Here is a 10,713-nt window from a genome sequence, read left to right on the forward strand (position 1 = left end):
AGTGCGTCAGGGGTCAGGGGGTGGGTTTTCAAGACCCCCAGCAGGGGTTAGCACAGTTTTTTAAAAAGGCAAGGGAAAGGATTGCAAGCACAGCAAGTGCGTCAGGGGTCAGGGGGTGGGTTTTCTGCTATCTATCTAAAGGAGTCAGCTATAAGGTGCACCTGGCCTTTCATCTCCAGACCTCAGGCTGTTCTGTTCTAACGAAGCCTTGAGTCGCTATCTTGTTTGCCCGTACCAGGCTTCCATGCACTTGTTTTAATCTTATCTTGGAGCTGGGTAGAAAGAAATGCGTGCTGCTATATGCTGGCTAACTAGGGGGTCACATAGCGGGTAGAGTCCCACAGTTGAAGCAGGAGGACTACCAAATGAGCCAAGCCTGGGCAGTTTAGCAATTTAGTGAGACCTTGTCTGAATTTAAAAATCAGTAAGGCCAGGTGTGGTGGTAGAGGCAGGAGGATTCCCCCGAGTTTGAGCCTAACCTGGACTACATAGTGAGTTCAAGCCAGCCTGAATTGCATAGGGAGCACCTATTTCAAAAAAGAAAGAAAAAAGTGCTGTCCAGTTCTCTCTTGCATGGTGGTCTGCCCTCATGCTGTAGGGTGAACTTCTACTTTTACTTGGCCCAAACTCACTCTGTAGAGCCTTATTTTCCTACCTTTAATAAAATGTTGCTACTGTTAAAATAAACAATCAACAAAACAAGCAACAAGAGCTGGGGATGTAGCTCAGGGGGAAGATCTTGAGTTCAACCCCAGTACTGAAAAACAAAAACAAGAGGGCCAGTGTTGCTGAAGCACAAGGATCAAGAGCTAGAAAAACAGGCTAGGGCCAACTGGCAGTCAGGACCAGATCATGCAGGGGCTTTTAAGCTGCAATTATTAGTTTGGTTTTCATTCTGAGGGCAATAACATGACATTTTAAAAAATCTTTTAACGGCCTTAAAAACTGGGCATTTTCATCCCAATTTTACAGACACAGACGATCAAGTTGGACCGAGTGTTAAGGGATTTGTCCAGGATCATCCGCGCGGGACCGGGGTGTGGTTTGCGAAAAATCCCTGGGGATGCGGATCCTGTATCCCCGCCCTGCTTAGGGACCGGCCGGCCCCCTACTCCCCACTTCAGCGCCACGTGGATATTGAGCATGCGCCATTCTCGACGGAAGCCGGGTAGTAAGGGGGCGGGGCCGAAACTGGCGGGCGTGAGGAAAATGGCGGCAGCGGCGGTGGCTGCGACAAACGGGACCGGAGGGAGCAGCGGGATGGAGGTGGATGCAGCAGGTAACGGGCCATGCGGGGCGGCTTCTGGAAACACCATTCGAGGGTGTGTTAAGGCTTTTCTGGGCACCAGGAAGAAGCAGCGTCTCTTCCCGGGTAACTTGGAGGAGAAATGGAGGGCCCAGTCTCTGCCGTCCCCCACTCCTATCTCCAGGAAAGAACGTGGGGCGCGGACTGTCACTCTCTCTTCTTTCCTTCCACCCATAGTAGTCTCCAGCGTGATGGCCTCCGGAGTGACGGGCAGCGTTTCCGTCGCTCTTCATCCCCTTGTCATTCTCAACATCTCAGACCACTGGATCCGCATGCGCTCCCAGGAGGGGCGTCCTGTACAGGGTGAGTGTTCTCCATAAATTTCCAACCCTCTCCTTGGTCCTTTCCTCCAAAAAGTGGTTTTTCTCCCTTTACTGAAGCTAATTCCCTCTTCCCCGAATTACTGTTTCCCCAGGGTTTACACTGGCCCCAGACCCTCAGGTGATTAGGGGAAAGTTTTAGATGCTTTACCCTCACCTGTTCCCTGTCACTCTCTCCCCCCAGTGATTGGGGCTCTGATCGGGAAACAGGAGGGCCGAAATATCGAGGTGATGAACTCCTTTGAGCTGCTGTCCCACACCGTGGAAGAGAAGATTATCATTGACAAGGAATATTATTACACCAAGGAGGAGCAGTGTGAGAGGGGGAAGAGGAGTGGGAGTTTTAAAAGAAAAACAGTGAAAGGTGGGGGAGATCCAGAGGGTTGGAAGGAGCAAACAAGAAAGGAGAATGAGAACAGAGGAGGGATGATGGAAAGTATCTGTAGAGATCTGGGGCGGGGGCAGCGGCCCATTTAGGTATTCCTCCAAATGAAAGAAGGCGGGCAAGAAAGAAATACTTATTCTAAACTGGACCAGAATTTGAGGAGGTATCAGTTGGTAAAACTACACCAGGAGCTTCAAACGGAGGAAGGGTGGCTTAAAGAAATACTGTGTGCTCTGGCCCCTTCCTCTCCAGTTAAACAGGTATTCAAGGAGCTGGAATTTCTGGGTTGGTATACCACAGGTGGGCCGCCTGACCCCTCCGACATCCACGTCCATAAGCAGGTATACATACTCATTCGTGTGCATCCTGGGGCAGAGAATAGAGGACGGAGGGGAAGGTGAAAGATGGACATTGACTTTGCTGAACATCATCCCTCTCTTCCAGGTGTGTGAGATAATTGAGAGCCCCCTTTTCCTTAAGTTGAACCCTATGACCAAGCATACAGATGTGAGTATTCTGACCCCAGGCCCACTTTGTCCTGCTTGTCTGTCCTGTACCTTTTATCCTCATCCCCTGCTGTATTTTACTGTGTGACACATCTTTACTGGAGTGCCAGGATTGAATCTCATACTGCCATTTATGAGCTGTGTGACTGAGTTACTCATAAACTTCTAACCAGCACTGCCACACATCAAGTGGACATAATCCCTACTTCACTGGGTTGTGGGAAAACTAGCTGAGAAGGAATGGGTGAATGGGCCCAGGCCAACTTGGAAAATAGTATAGGTTCAAGTGTTTGCCTTTAGTAAGAACTGTTCTCCATCTGTTGTTTACAGCTGCCTGTCAGCGTTTTTGAGTCTGTCATTGATATAATCAATGGAGAGGTAGGTAGTACACTACCCTTCTACCTTCAGATCCTGCCCTTGGCCTATGTCCTGCTTTTGACTCTCCCTGTGTGGGATACTGTACCCTGCAGGCTACAATGCTCTTCGCTGAGCTGACTTATACCCTGGCTACAGAGGAAGCTGAACGCATCGGTGTAGACCATGTAGCCCGAATGACAGCAACAGGCAGTGGAGAGAACTCTACTGGTAAAGGGGCGTGATTCCTTGGAAGGGGTGGAAGGTCAGCATGTGCCTTCTTAACCTTCACCTGTTCGTGTCCCCATACAGTGGCTGAACATTTGATAGCACAGCACAGCGCCATCAAGATGCTGCACAGCCGTGTCAAGCTCATCTTGGAGTATGTTAAGGCCTCTGAAGCAGGTAGGACAGGTGCCTCCCTCACACTTCACCATTTTTCCTCTCCTGTGGGCAAGTTACAGCTTCTGCATCATTGCAGCATTTTTGTACCCTTAGGAGAAGTCCCCTTCAACCATGAGATCTTGAGGGAGGCCTATGCTTTGTGTCACTGCCTTCCGGTGCTCAGCACAGACAAATTCAAGACAGACTTTTATGATGTAAGTGTAAACCTTTGGATGGGGAGGTGGGGCTTACACCATCATTTCTGTAGCAGGACATGGGACTCTTGTCCTCTGGGCATGATATGAGGGACCCTCTGGGGAACTGGTTCTTTCTGTTCCCTCCCAGCAATGCAACGATGTGGGGCTCATGGCTTACCTTGGCACCATCACCAAAACTTGCAACACCATGAACCAGTTTGTGAACAAATTCAACGTCCTCTACGACCGACAAGGCATCGGCAGGCGAATGCGGGGGCTCTTCTTCTGATGAGGGTACTTGAAGGGATCATGAGCAGGGGTCAGACAACTGTCCCATGGGGCCCAGGCACTACACTCTCTTTAGAAACTCTTGTCATTAATAAAAGGAGAGCAGCCCCTCAGCACCCCTTCCCAATGGCTTTGTCCTCTCTGTTAGGCACCTCTCAACTTGGACCTCCCTTTTTTCCCCCTATTTATTATCAGCTCTTCATAATCCCCTTCAGTGACCACAAGTTCACTGCTACTGGAGGGAACTGTGTTCATGCAGGTGGAGTTTTAGACTATCAAGTCAAAGGCTGCTCACTTCCACCTTGTGGTCTTTGTTGTCTCTTAACATCATCCCGACATTAGCTTACGTAGGCCAACTCTGCAAACTTAATTTTATTAGAAGTCTTTTTCACATAAAAAGGGAAGGATATTTTGCACTTTTTTTTGGTACAGGAGATTGAACTCAGGACCTTGCACTTGCAGTCCCACTGAGCTAATAAATCCCTGGCCCCTTAAGCATTTTTATGGTAGGCAACTCAAAGCCTTGACCCTATGGGCACTGTGAATTACTGAGAGGGAGTTTTGCAGTTATTTCTTCATGAACTACATTGGTACATGTATTAGACCCTGAGGTGCTTCCACCCTATGAGGCAGAGGCACTCACCCTCTATGCTTTAATGAGGCCAGGAAGGAGTCTAAAGATAGGCACAGTGTACGTGATTCCATGTGCCAGGTGATCATTCCTACATCAATCTGCAGTTCCCCAGTTCCTATTACTTCTTGAATAGGGGTTTAAAGGAAGAGTTGACAGGATTATGTGTGATGGGAGCATTTAAGCAAAAAAAGGAATGTAGGTGTGGTGTATCCTGGTAAACTCAGCTACTTAAGAGGATATTGCTCACCCTGTTTGAGGCCAGCCTAGGCAAATTTTTGTGGCTTCAAATGTTTTCCTAGCATGCACAAGGCCTTAGGCTTGATCCCAGTAACACATGTGAAGGATAAAGTGGGCCAGGTGTGGTGGCGCAACTTGTAATTCCAGCACTCTGGAGGCTGAGGCAGGAGGATCACTGAAAGTTTGAGGCCAGCCTGAATTAATATTATTGTCTCAAAAAGCTAAAAAAGGATTAAATTGGGCTCAAGGCTGGGCATCTCATATTGGCGCTGTCTCTTAGTCTGACTGGCAAAGAGCAGATAGATTAAATGGAGTGAAAATGGGCAGGGGACTGGGAAAGAAAATAGGAACTTAGGAGAAAGTGGAGTCCCAGCCCAAACCTGAAGTTCTACTGCACAGGGACATTTACTCCTTGGCTGCATCCCCCAGTGTCTGCATTTGTGCTTAGCAGGTAGGCAAGGCACTTTGTCAGTTTACCGAGTGGATGAAATCAAAAGGAATGCACTATGAATCTAAACAAACTGTTGCCGAGTCAGTCAGGCATAGTTTAGAAGATGGCATTCAACATACTTTATTAGCAAAAGGAATAAAAAGTGCAACACGGGAAAAAAGGGAATCTCCAACCCCTTCAGGGCATCACACCCTCAGAAAGGCAGGTCAGCATGCAATCCCAGGTGGGTCCACACAGAATGTAATCAGACAAAGGTGATCCGTGTCCGGGAAACATTGATCTGCCAGACATTTAACTCCTCGTATTCATCTAGAGCCGCCTGGAACTGGGCAGGTGTGAAGCCACGTGATATACAGCGCTGCTCTGCCTCAGAAAACCGGACACTTCGGCTCCCTGAGACCAGTTCACGGACAGTGGCAAATATCACATCTGCTGGCCTCTGGGTCCTGAAGGAAACGCATGAGTTTGTAAGATCAGGGCATAAACCAGGACACTCAACAGCGACAGAGGATGGTGGTGGTGGTTAAAATTCTGAGGCCAACCTCATGTACTTGTGAATACAGAAGCTACAAAGATAAAGTGACCTGCTCAAGAAACTCAAGGTGACCCATTTCATCCTTCATTGAGCCACTCACCTAGCTGTTTGCCCCTTGTCGCCTAGAAGTGAGTCCTTTGACATCTCCATTAGTCTTATGGCTTCATTCACATCTTCCTTCTCCACTGTGTCCACCATTCGCAGGCGCGCCTAAGGGGAAGGCAGGGGAGAGATGGAGACGGGAGGAGGGGAATGGAGTAAAGTCAGGGATCCCCTTTGTTCCAGTTGAAGGTAGGGCAAGCCATGTGTTTCCTACTATGTCACAGGACAAAATTGAGGACCCCACCCTACACCCCCATCCGCAGTGTTGGGCCGGCACTGTCAGACCGAGACAAGTGCAATGCCCAGGGCAGCGTCCAGCAATTGCCCAAGTCTCCGCCTCTCAACACTGGCCAGTCCTGGCGTTCAGCTGTCCTGTGAGGGAGGCCAGACCCTTGTGAACTCTACTGGGCTCCCCACCACGACAGATGGAGCCTGGGGAGCTCAGCCAAGGCACCTGGCAGAGGTTGTGTCCTGGGGGCTCGGGAAGTGCTAGCTCAGCAGTAGGTCGGGTAATCACACTACCTGCACGAACAGCACTTTGGAGCCCCCATGACTAAAGTCCAAGATGTGAGGACAGATATGAAGGTTTATAGCACAGGATCTAGCATTCAGGATGAGATGAACCCACCCACCCGAGGTTATGGCAGTGAGGTGGCCTTTCCCTCCATGGGCGCCGTGCATGCCCTGCTGGAGCAGCAAGTACCCACAGTGCGGTAGCACAGAGAGGACCACTATCTGCACTGTCAGCACTTTAGCCCCGGCAGGGCCAGTGGGAGGGAGGTGGCCACATTAAGGAGAGGACCACGTTGACGGGAACTGCCAAGGGTGGGTCATAACAGACCACCTCCAGCACAATAGGGAATGGCACTCACCAGAGCAGTGGAAAGCCGGAGAATAGCCAGCAGGGTCCGGGCAGAGGTGTAGGTGGCATCTTTACTGGCCCAAGCCTCTCGCCTCATCTCCACATACGCTGCTGTGATATAGTCAGCCAGGGACTCGGGTACCGTGGGCTGCTTCTCACGGCACATGGCTATGTACCGTCTGTGGGAGAAAGACTTGGTGGGAAAGCAGAAGAGGAATGGGAACAAAATGCACCGATGTTTTTTTTTTCTTGCTTAAAGGCTCCCATTTGAGAAATTTCTTGTAAGAGATTTTAAGTAGGAAAAAAAGTTGGTGACTGATTATTTGCTTGGCTTGAGTATCACTGAGGGATTTCTCCAAATGTAAGCTGCCAGTGCATTTCCACTTCCAACGTTTCAGAAAAACGGCCTTTGCAAAAACAAAACAAATCCACCTTCCAGAATGAGCTAGTCCCTTTCTCTGAGCTTAGAACGCAACTAAAAGGAACAAAAATATTTTGTTTTAAAAACAGAACAGGTCGATGGAGCAGGATCTAAGGTGGCCAGAGCTGTGCCTGCTTCAGGACAGCACTGGAGGAGGTTAACAAAGGTTCTGGCGATGCATTGTTCTCATGTGGTCAGAGTGTGTATGTAGTTTGATTCACTGTTCTAAAGTGCAGAAAATGTCAGAAGGAGGTGTAGGGTGAAAAATATACCAAGATTAAAAATTTCACAACAAATGGCCCAAGACACTGCCACGCACAGGGCTTCCCAGTCAGTTCCCTCATAGGGAATGGCAGCAGTTTCCATTTAGCCCTCCTACCTCATAAGCTTCATGTTCAAAGGTTCAAACTTGGCAGGGGGCTGCCGGCTGTGCTGGTGCACATAGGTGATGTGCTGGGCCAACCTGGAAAGAGGTAAAAATGACACACTTTAGGGCCATACCCCAAAACCTCCGTAACCCTTCCTGAGCTCCACTTCTTCCTCCTAGCATGGCAGAAACAGACTCCCCAGCACTCCTTCTAAATCAGCGCTCAGGCTGACCCCTTATCTCCCAAAGAACTACACCATACCCTGTTCTAAAAGGGGGAGGCTCTGGAGTTTCCATGAGCAGGCAAGTAGAAGGATTTCCCTAACTTTATCTCCCTTCCTCTAGTCCAGCAAAAAGGCTTTCTGGGCACTAAGCTTCATTCACCGGAGGTCATTGTCTCGGTCAGGCCGGTCCTGAATCAGCCAGAGGAGGTCAAATCGAGACAGCAGTGCAGCAGGAAGCTGTATGTTTTGCTCCAGGCTGCGGCGGGGGTTGTAGCGCCCATAGGCAGGATTGGCAGCAGCCAGGATGGAACAGCGGGCGTTGAGTGTGGTAAGAATGCCAGCCTTGGCTATGGAGATGGTCTGCTGCTCCATGACCTCATGGATGGCTGTGCGGTCAGCTTCTGCCATCTTGTCAAACTCATCGATGCAGCACACGCCCTGGTCAGCTAGCACCAGGGCCCCACCCTCTAAGGTCAGCTCTCCACTCACAGAGTCCCTTAGAACAGCTGCTGTGAGCCCTACTCCAGAGGAGCCCCGGCCGGTTGTATACTGGCCTGGAAGGGAAGAAAGCAACAGACATTTAGAGAATAAAAGAAGGAAGCAAACACAGGGTAAACGCACAAGAAATGGGGCTGGGAATTTAGTTCAGTGGTCCCGCAGAATGCCTTGCATGTGCCAAGGTCCCAAATTAAATCCCTGGTACCCCCCATCCCCCAAAAAAATGGGGCCAGTGAAGTGAAGCCTTACTGAAAAGTGCTCTTCCTAGGTCAGGCCTTACTGAGGTGGCTAAAAAGTCCAGGTGCTGGGTTGGCAACATTTCCCTTTCCCCACTATGGACTCTGATGAAGGCCTCCACTTCCCAACCACACCCTTTGCAACAAACACTGTACTATATTCCTGTCCCTACTTACTGCGGGGTGCTAGACGATCAATGTAAGACAGCAGCTGAGACTTGGCCACACCAGGATCACCCATCAGGCAGATATTGATGTTGCCTGGAAGAGAAGGGAGCCGCGAGTGACCATTCTCCCACTGCAAGTTATCCAACAAAAAACACTTCTGCCTCCACTTCTCCTGGAATTTGCATCATCTGTTCTAAACAACACAAATACAACCATCAAGCCAAGATGCCAGATCTTACTCTCCGAGATACACGGACACTAACATCGTTCTGTTTTTCCTTCCAATGGACTTCATTTACCATAAGCCTCTCCATTTCCTCCTTACCTCTGATTTTCATGCCGCGAGGAGACTGGTCCACGCCACCCACCAGCAGCAGCAATAGTGCCTTCTTCACATCTTCATGTCCATATATCTCTGGGGCAATAGAAGCGGCCAGCTTTTCATAGAAATCTTCCTCTGCAAGGGAATGACATTGTTTTCTGGGGAACAAGGGCTACGATGAGACTCGACCCCACCGTTCTTCTCCCTCAGCTCTTCACCTGCAATTTGCCTCAGTTCCTCCCTGCTGAGCTCTCCAGCCCCAGCCTCATCATCCTCACTCTTATTCATCTTCACAATTCGGTGGGCTTCCAGGTAAGTTTCTGAGAGTAGGCCCTTGGGAAAAGAAAGCACGGGGCTGTAAAAAATCATTTTAACTTGCCCAGCAACTGACTCCCTAAACAGTTTCTTCACAAAACCCTCTGGTTCTAGTTTGGTGCTTTCCTGTTGTTAGTTTTCTCTAAGGAGACAAAGAGTCCCTTTCTTACCTGGACTACCTGTCGGAACCCTGTGCGCAGGACTGGCAAGAAGATACCAGTGACACTGACATGGTCCCCGGGCTGGGCAATCCTTGTGTTCTCTCCTTCTACCATCACTGTGATACTTCGAGGGATGTTTCCCACAGGCACTTGGTCACTCTAGCAGAGAGTACATGGGACAAGGAGGAAAGAACATTAAGGCCCATAGGAACCTGAACGTCATTCCTAAACATCACACACTTAAGACTTCTCAGCCTATCCAACTTCAGATTAGATTAAGGGAAACCGACTTCCCAACTCACTCAGAAAATATTACACTGCCACTTTGTCTCAGCTCTTCCTTCTTTTGTTCTTTCCTTCTGCCACTCCATAAGAGATTAAAGGATTTGAATGATTTCCCTGCTCCATTTACCCTGGGCCACATGCCTCAAACTTACATGTTCTTGCATTTTCATCTCCTGGAATTTGATGAACTTGGAGCCACGTGTCTGCAGATACAGCCGCCCTCCGGAGCGGTTGGTTTGGCACTCCTGGCTTGGGCACATGATCAGAGGCATGAATGTGGGAGCCTGGATCTAAGACATGAGGAAGAAAAAGCACCAAAGGATATCAGAAGGGAAAAAAAAGCCCCTCACAGCCACCACTTGAATCATTTCCTATCCACAGCAAACATCCTGGAAGTATTAGGTACCCCCTGATCTATTCTGGGTCAGTAATGACAATCATCAACAAAACAGATAGGATGACCACTGTGTATCAAAGAAAGCAACTATGTTAGCATCTTGCACAATAACCCAGAGTCAAGGACGCATTAATGCCAGGGGTAAAATTACTTCCTACAAAAATGACCAACAGAATTGAATGCAATCTTGGCTCCATACCGGTTGGTAAGTCTCTGCCCCACACTGGTCACAAGTGTAAGTGGCCACCACCATCCTGGGTTTGACTTCAGAGACACGAGTGACGATTCCACGCACAGTTACCAACTTTCCCACAGAGTCAGCTCGTACTTCCCGGATCACACGAGGCTTGTTGCTGCCTGGACCTTGAAAATACAGCTCACTACAAGGAAAAATGTTTTAATCAGTAAGGTCCAAGAGAAAAAGTCCCCGACCCTTCCCATAGTCATACTCACAATCTGCGCATGAGCTCAGGAGGGTACTGATTCTGGGGGCTTCGGGTTGCCCCAGGGTCCCGGCTCCGCTGTTCCATCATCAGCCGGTGCTCAATATAAACATCCAAAACATCTTTATTTACTACCTAAGAGAAGAAAAATAGAAAAAGAAAACAGGACCAAAATGAGGAAGGAAGCCAGGTATGGTGGCACACACCTGTAATCCCAGTACTTGGGAGGATGAGCAAGAGGATCACCATTAGTTTAAGGCCAGCCTGAAATACATAGTGACACACCTCAAGTTAAAAAAAAAAAAAAAAAAAAAA

The 10,713-nt window shown here is 49.1% G+C and overlaps 2 protein-coding genes across 4 annotated transcripts in view; one reads left to right on the plus strand and one right to left on the minus strand.

Moving 5' to 3' along the window:
• The first annotated feature begins 1,128 nt into the window (after positions 1 to 1,128).
• On the plus strand, positions 1,129 to 5,463 carry Cops6 (COP9 signalosome subunit 6). Its single transcript, XM_010609088.3, has 11 exons — positions 1,129 to 1,279; positions 1,484 to 1,609; positions 1,811 to 1,942; positions 2,264 to 2,352; positions 2,456 to 2,518; positions 2,848 to 2,895; positions 2,988 to 3,102; positions 3,184 to 3,276; positions 3,370 to 3,470; positions 3,601 to 3,746; positions 5,376 to 5,463. Exons 1-10 carry the CDS (start codon positions 1,144 to 1,146, stop codon positions 3,739 to 3,741), a joined length of 1,044 nt encoding a protein of 347 aa, XP_010607390.2. The 5' UTR covers positions 1,129 to 1,143; the 3' UTR covers positions 3,742 to 3,746; positions 5,376 to 5,463.
• Positions 5,167 to 10,713, minus strand: part of Mcm7 (minichromosome maintenance complex component 7) — a 16,906-nt gene continuing 11,359 nt past the window's right edge. For all 3 annotated transcript variants that reach the window (XM_010609066.3, XM_010609084.3, XM_010609075.3), the window contains exons 4-15: positions 10,409 to 10,533; positions 10,155 to 10,335; positions 9,711 to 9,848; positions 9,283 to 9,432; positions 9,016 to 9,130; positions 8,801 to 8,932; positions 8,485 to 8,568; positions 7,734 to 8,127; positions 7,362 to 7,445; positions 6,572 to 6,740; positions 5,698 to 5,807; positions 5,167 to 5,508 (exon numbers count right to left, since the gene is read on the minus strand). In XM_010609066.3, the coding sequence (XP_010607368.1) occupies positions 5,307 to 5,508; positions 5,698 to 5,807; positions 6,572 to 6,740; positions 7,362 to 7,445; positions 7,734 to 8,127; positions 8,485 to 8,568; positions 8,801 to 8,932; positions 9,016 to 9,130; positions 9,283 to 9,432; positions 9,711 to 9,848; positions 10,155 to 10,335; positions 10,409 to 10,533 (1,884 nt within the window). In that variant the 3' untranslated portion in view covers positions 5,167 to 5,306. The remainder of the gene's footprint in view (positions 5,509 to 5,697; positions 5,808 to 6,571; positions 6,741 to 7,361; positions 7,446 to 7,733; positions 8,128 to 8,484; positions 8,569 to 8,800; positions 8,933 to 9,015; positions 9,131 to 9,282; positions 9,433 to 9,710; positions 9,849 to 10,154; positions 10,336 to 10,408; positions 10,534 to 10,713) is intronic.

Source organism: Fukomys damarensis, unplaced genomic scaffold, assembly GCF_012274545.1.
Source record: "Fukomys damarensis isolate Sample0158 unplaced genomic scaffold, DMR_v1.0_HiC HiC_scaffold_17, whole genome shotgun sequence".
Taxonomy (NCBI): domain Eukaryota; kingdom Metazoa; phylum Chordata; class Mammalia; order Rodentia; family Bathyergidae; genus Fukomys; species Fukomys damarensis.

What these genes read in the sequence shown, in the direction of transcription:
- Cops6 (XM_010609088.3), top strand. Translation starts at nt 1,144, where the DNA reads ATGCGCCATTCTCGACGGAAGCCGGGTAGTAAGGGGGCGGGGCCGAAA. An exon ending in GATGGAGGTGGATGCAGCAG is followed by an intron (nt 1,280 to 1,483) that starts GTAACGGGCCAT and finishes TTCCACCCATAG; the next exon opens with TAGTCTCCAGCGTGATGGCC. An exon ending in TGTTAAGGCCTCTGAAGCAG is followed by an intron (nt 3,277 to 3,369) that starts GTAGGACAGGTG and finishes TTGTACCCTTAG; the next exon opens with GAGAAGTCCCCTTCAACCAT.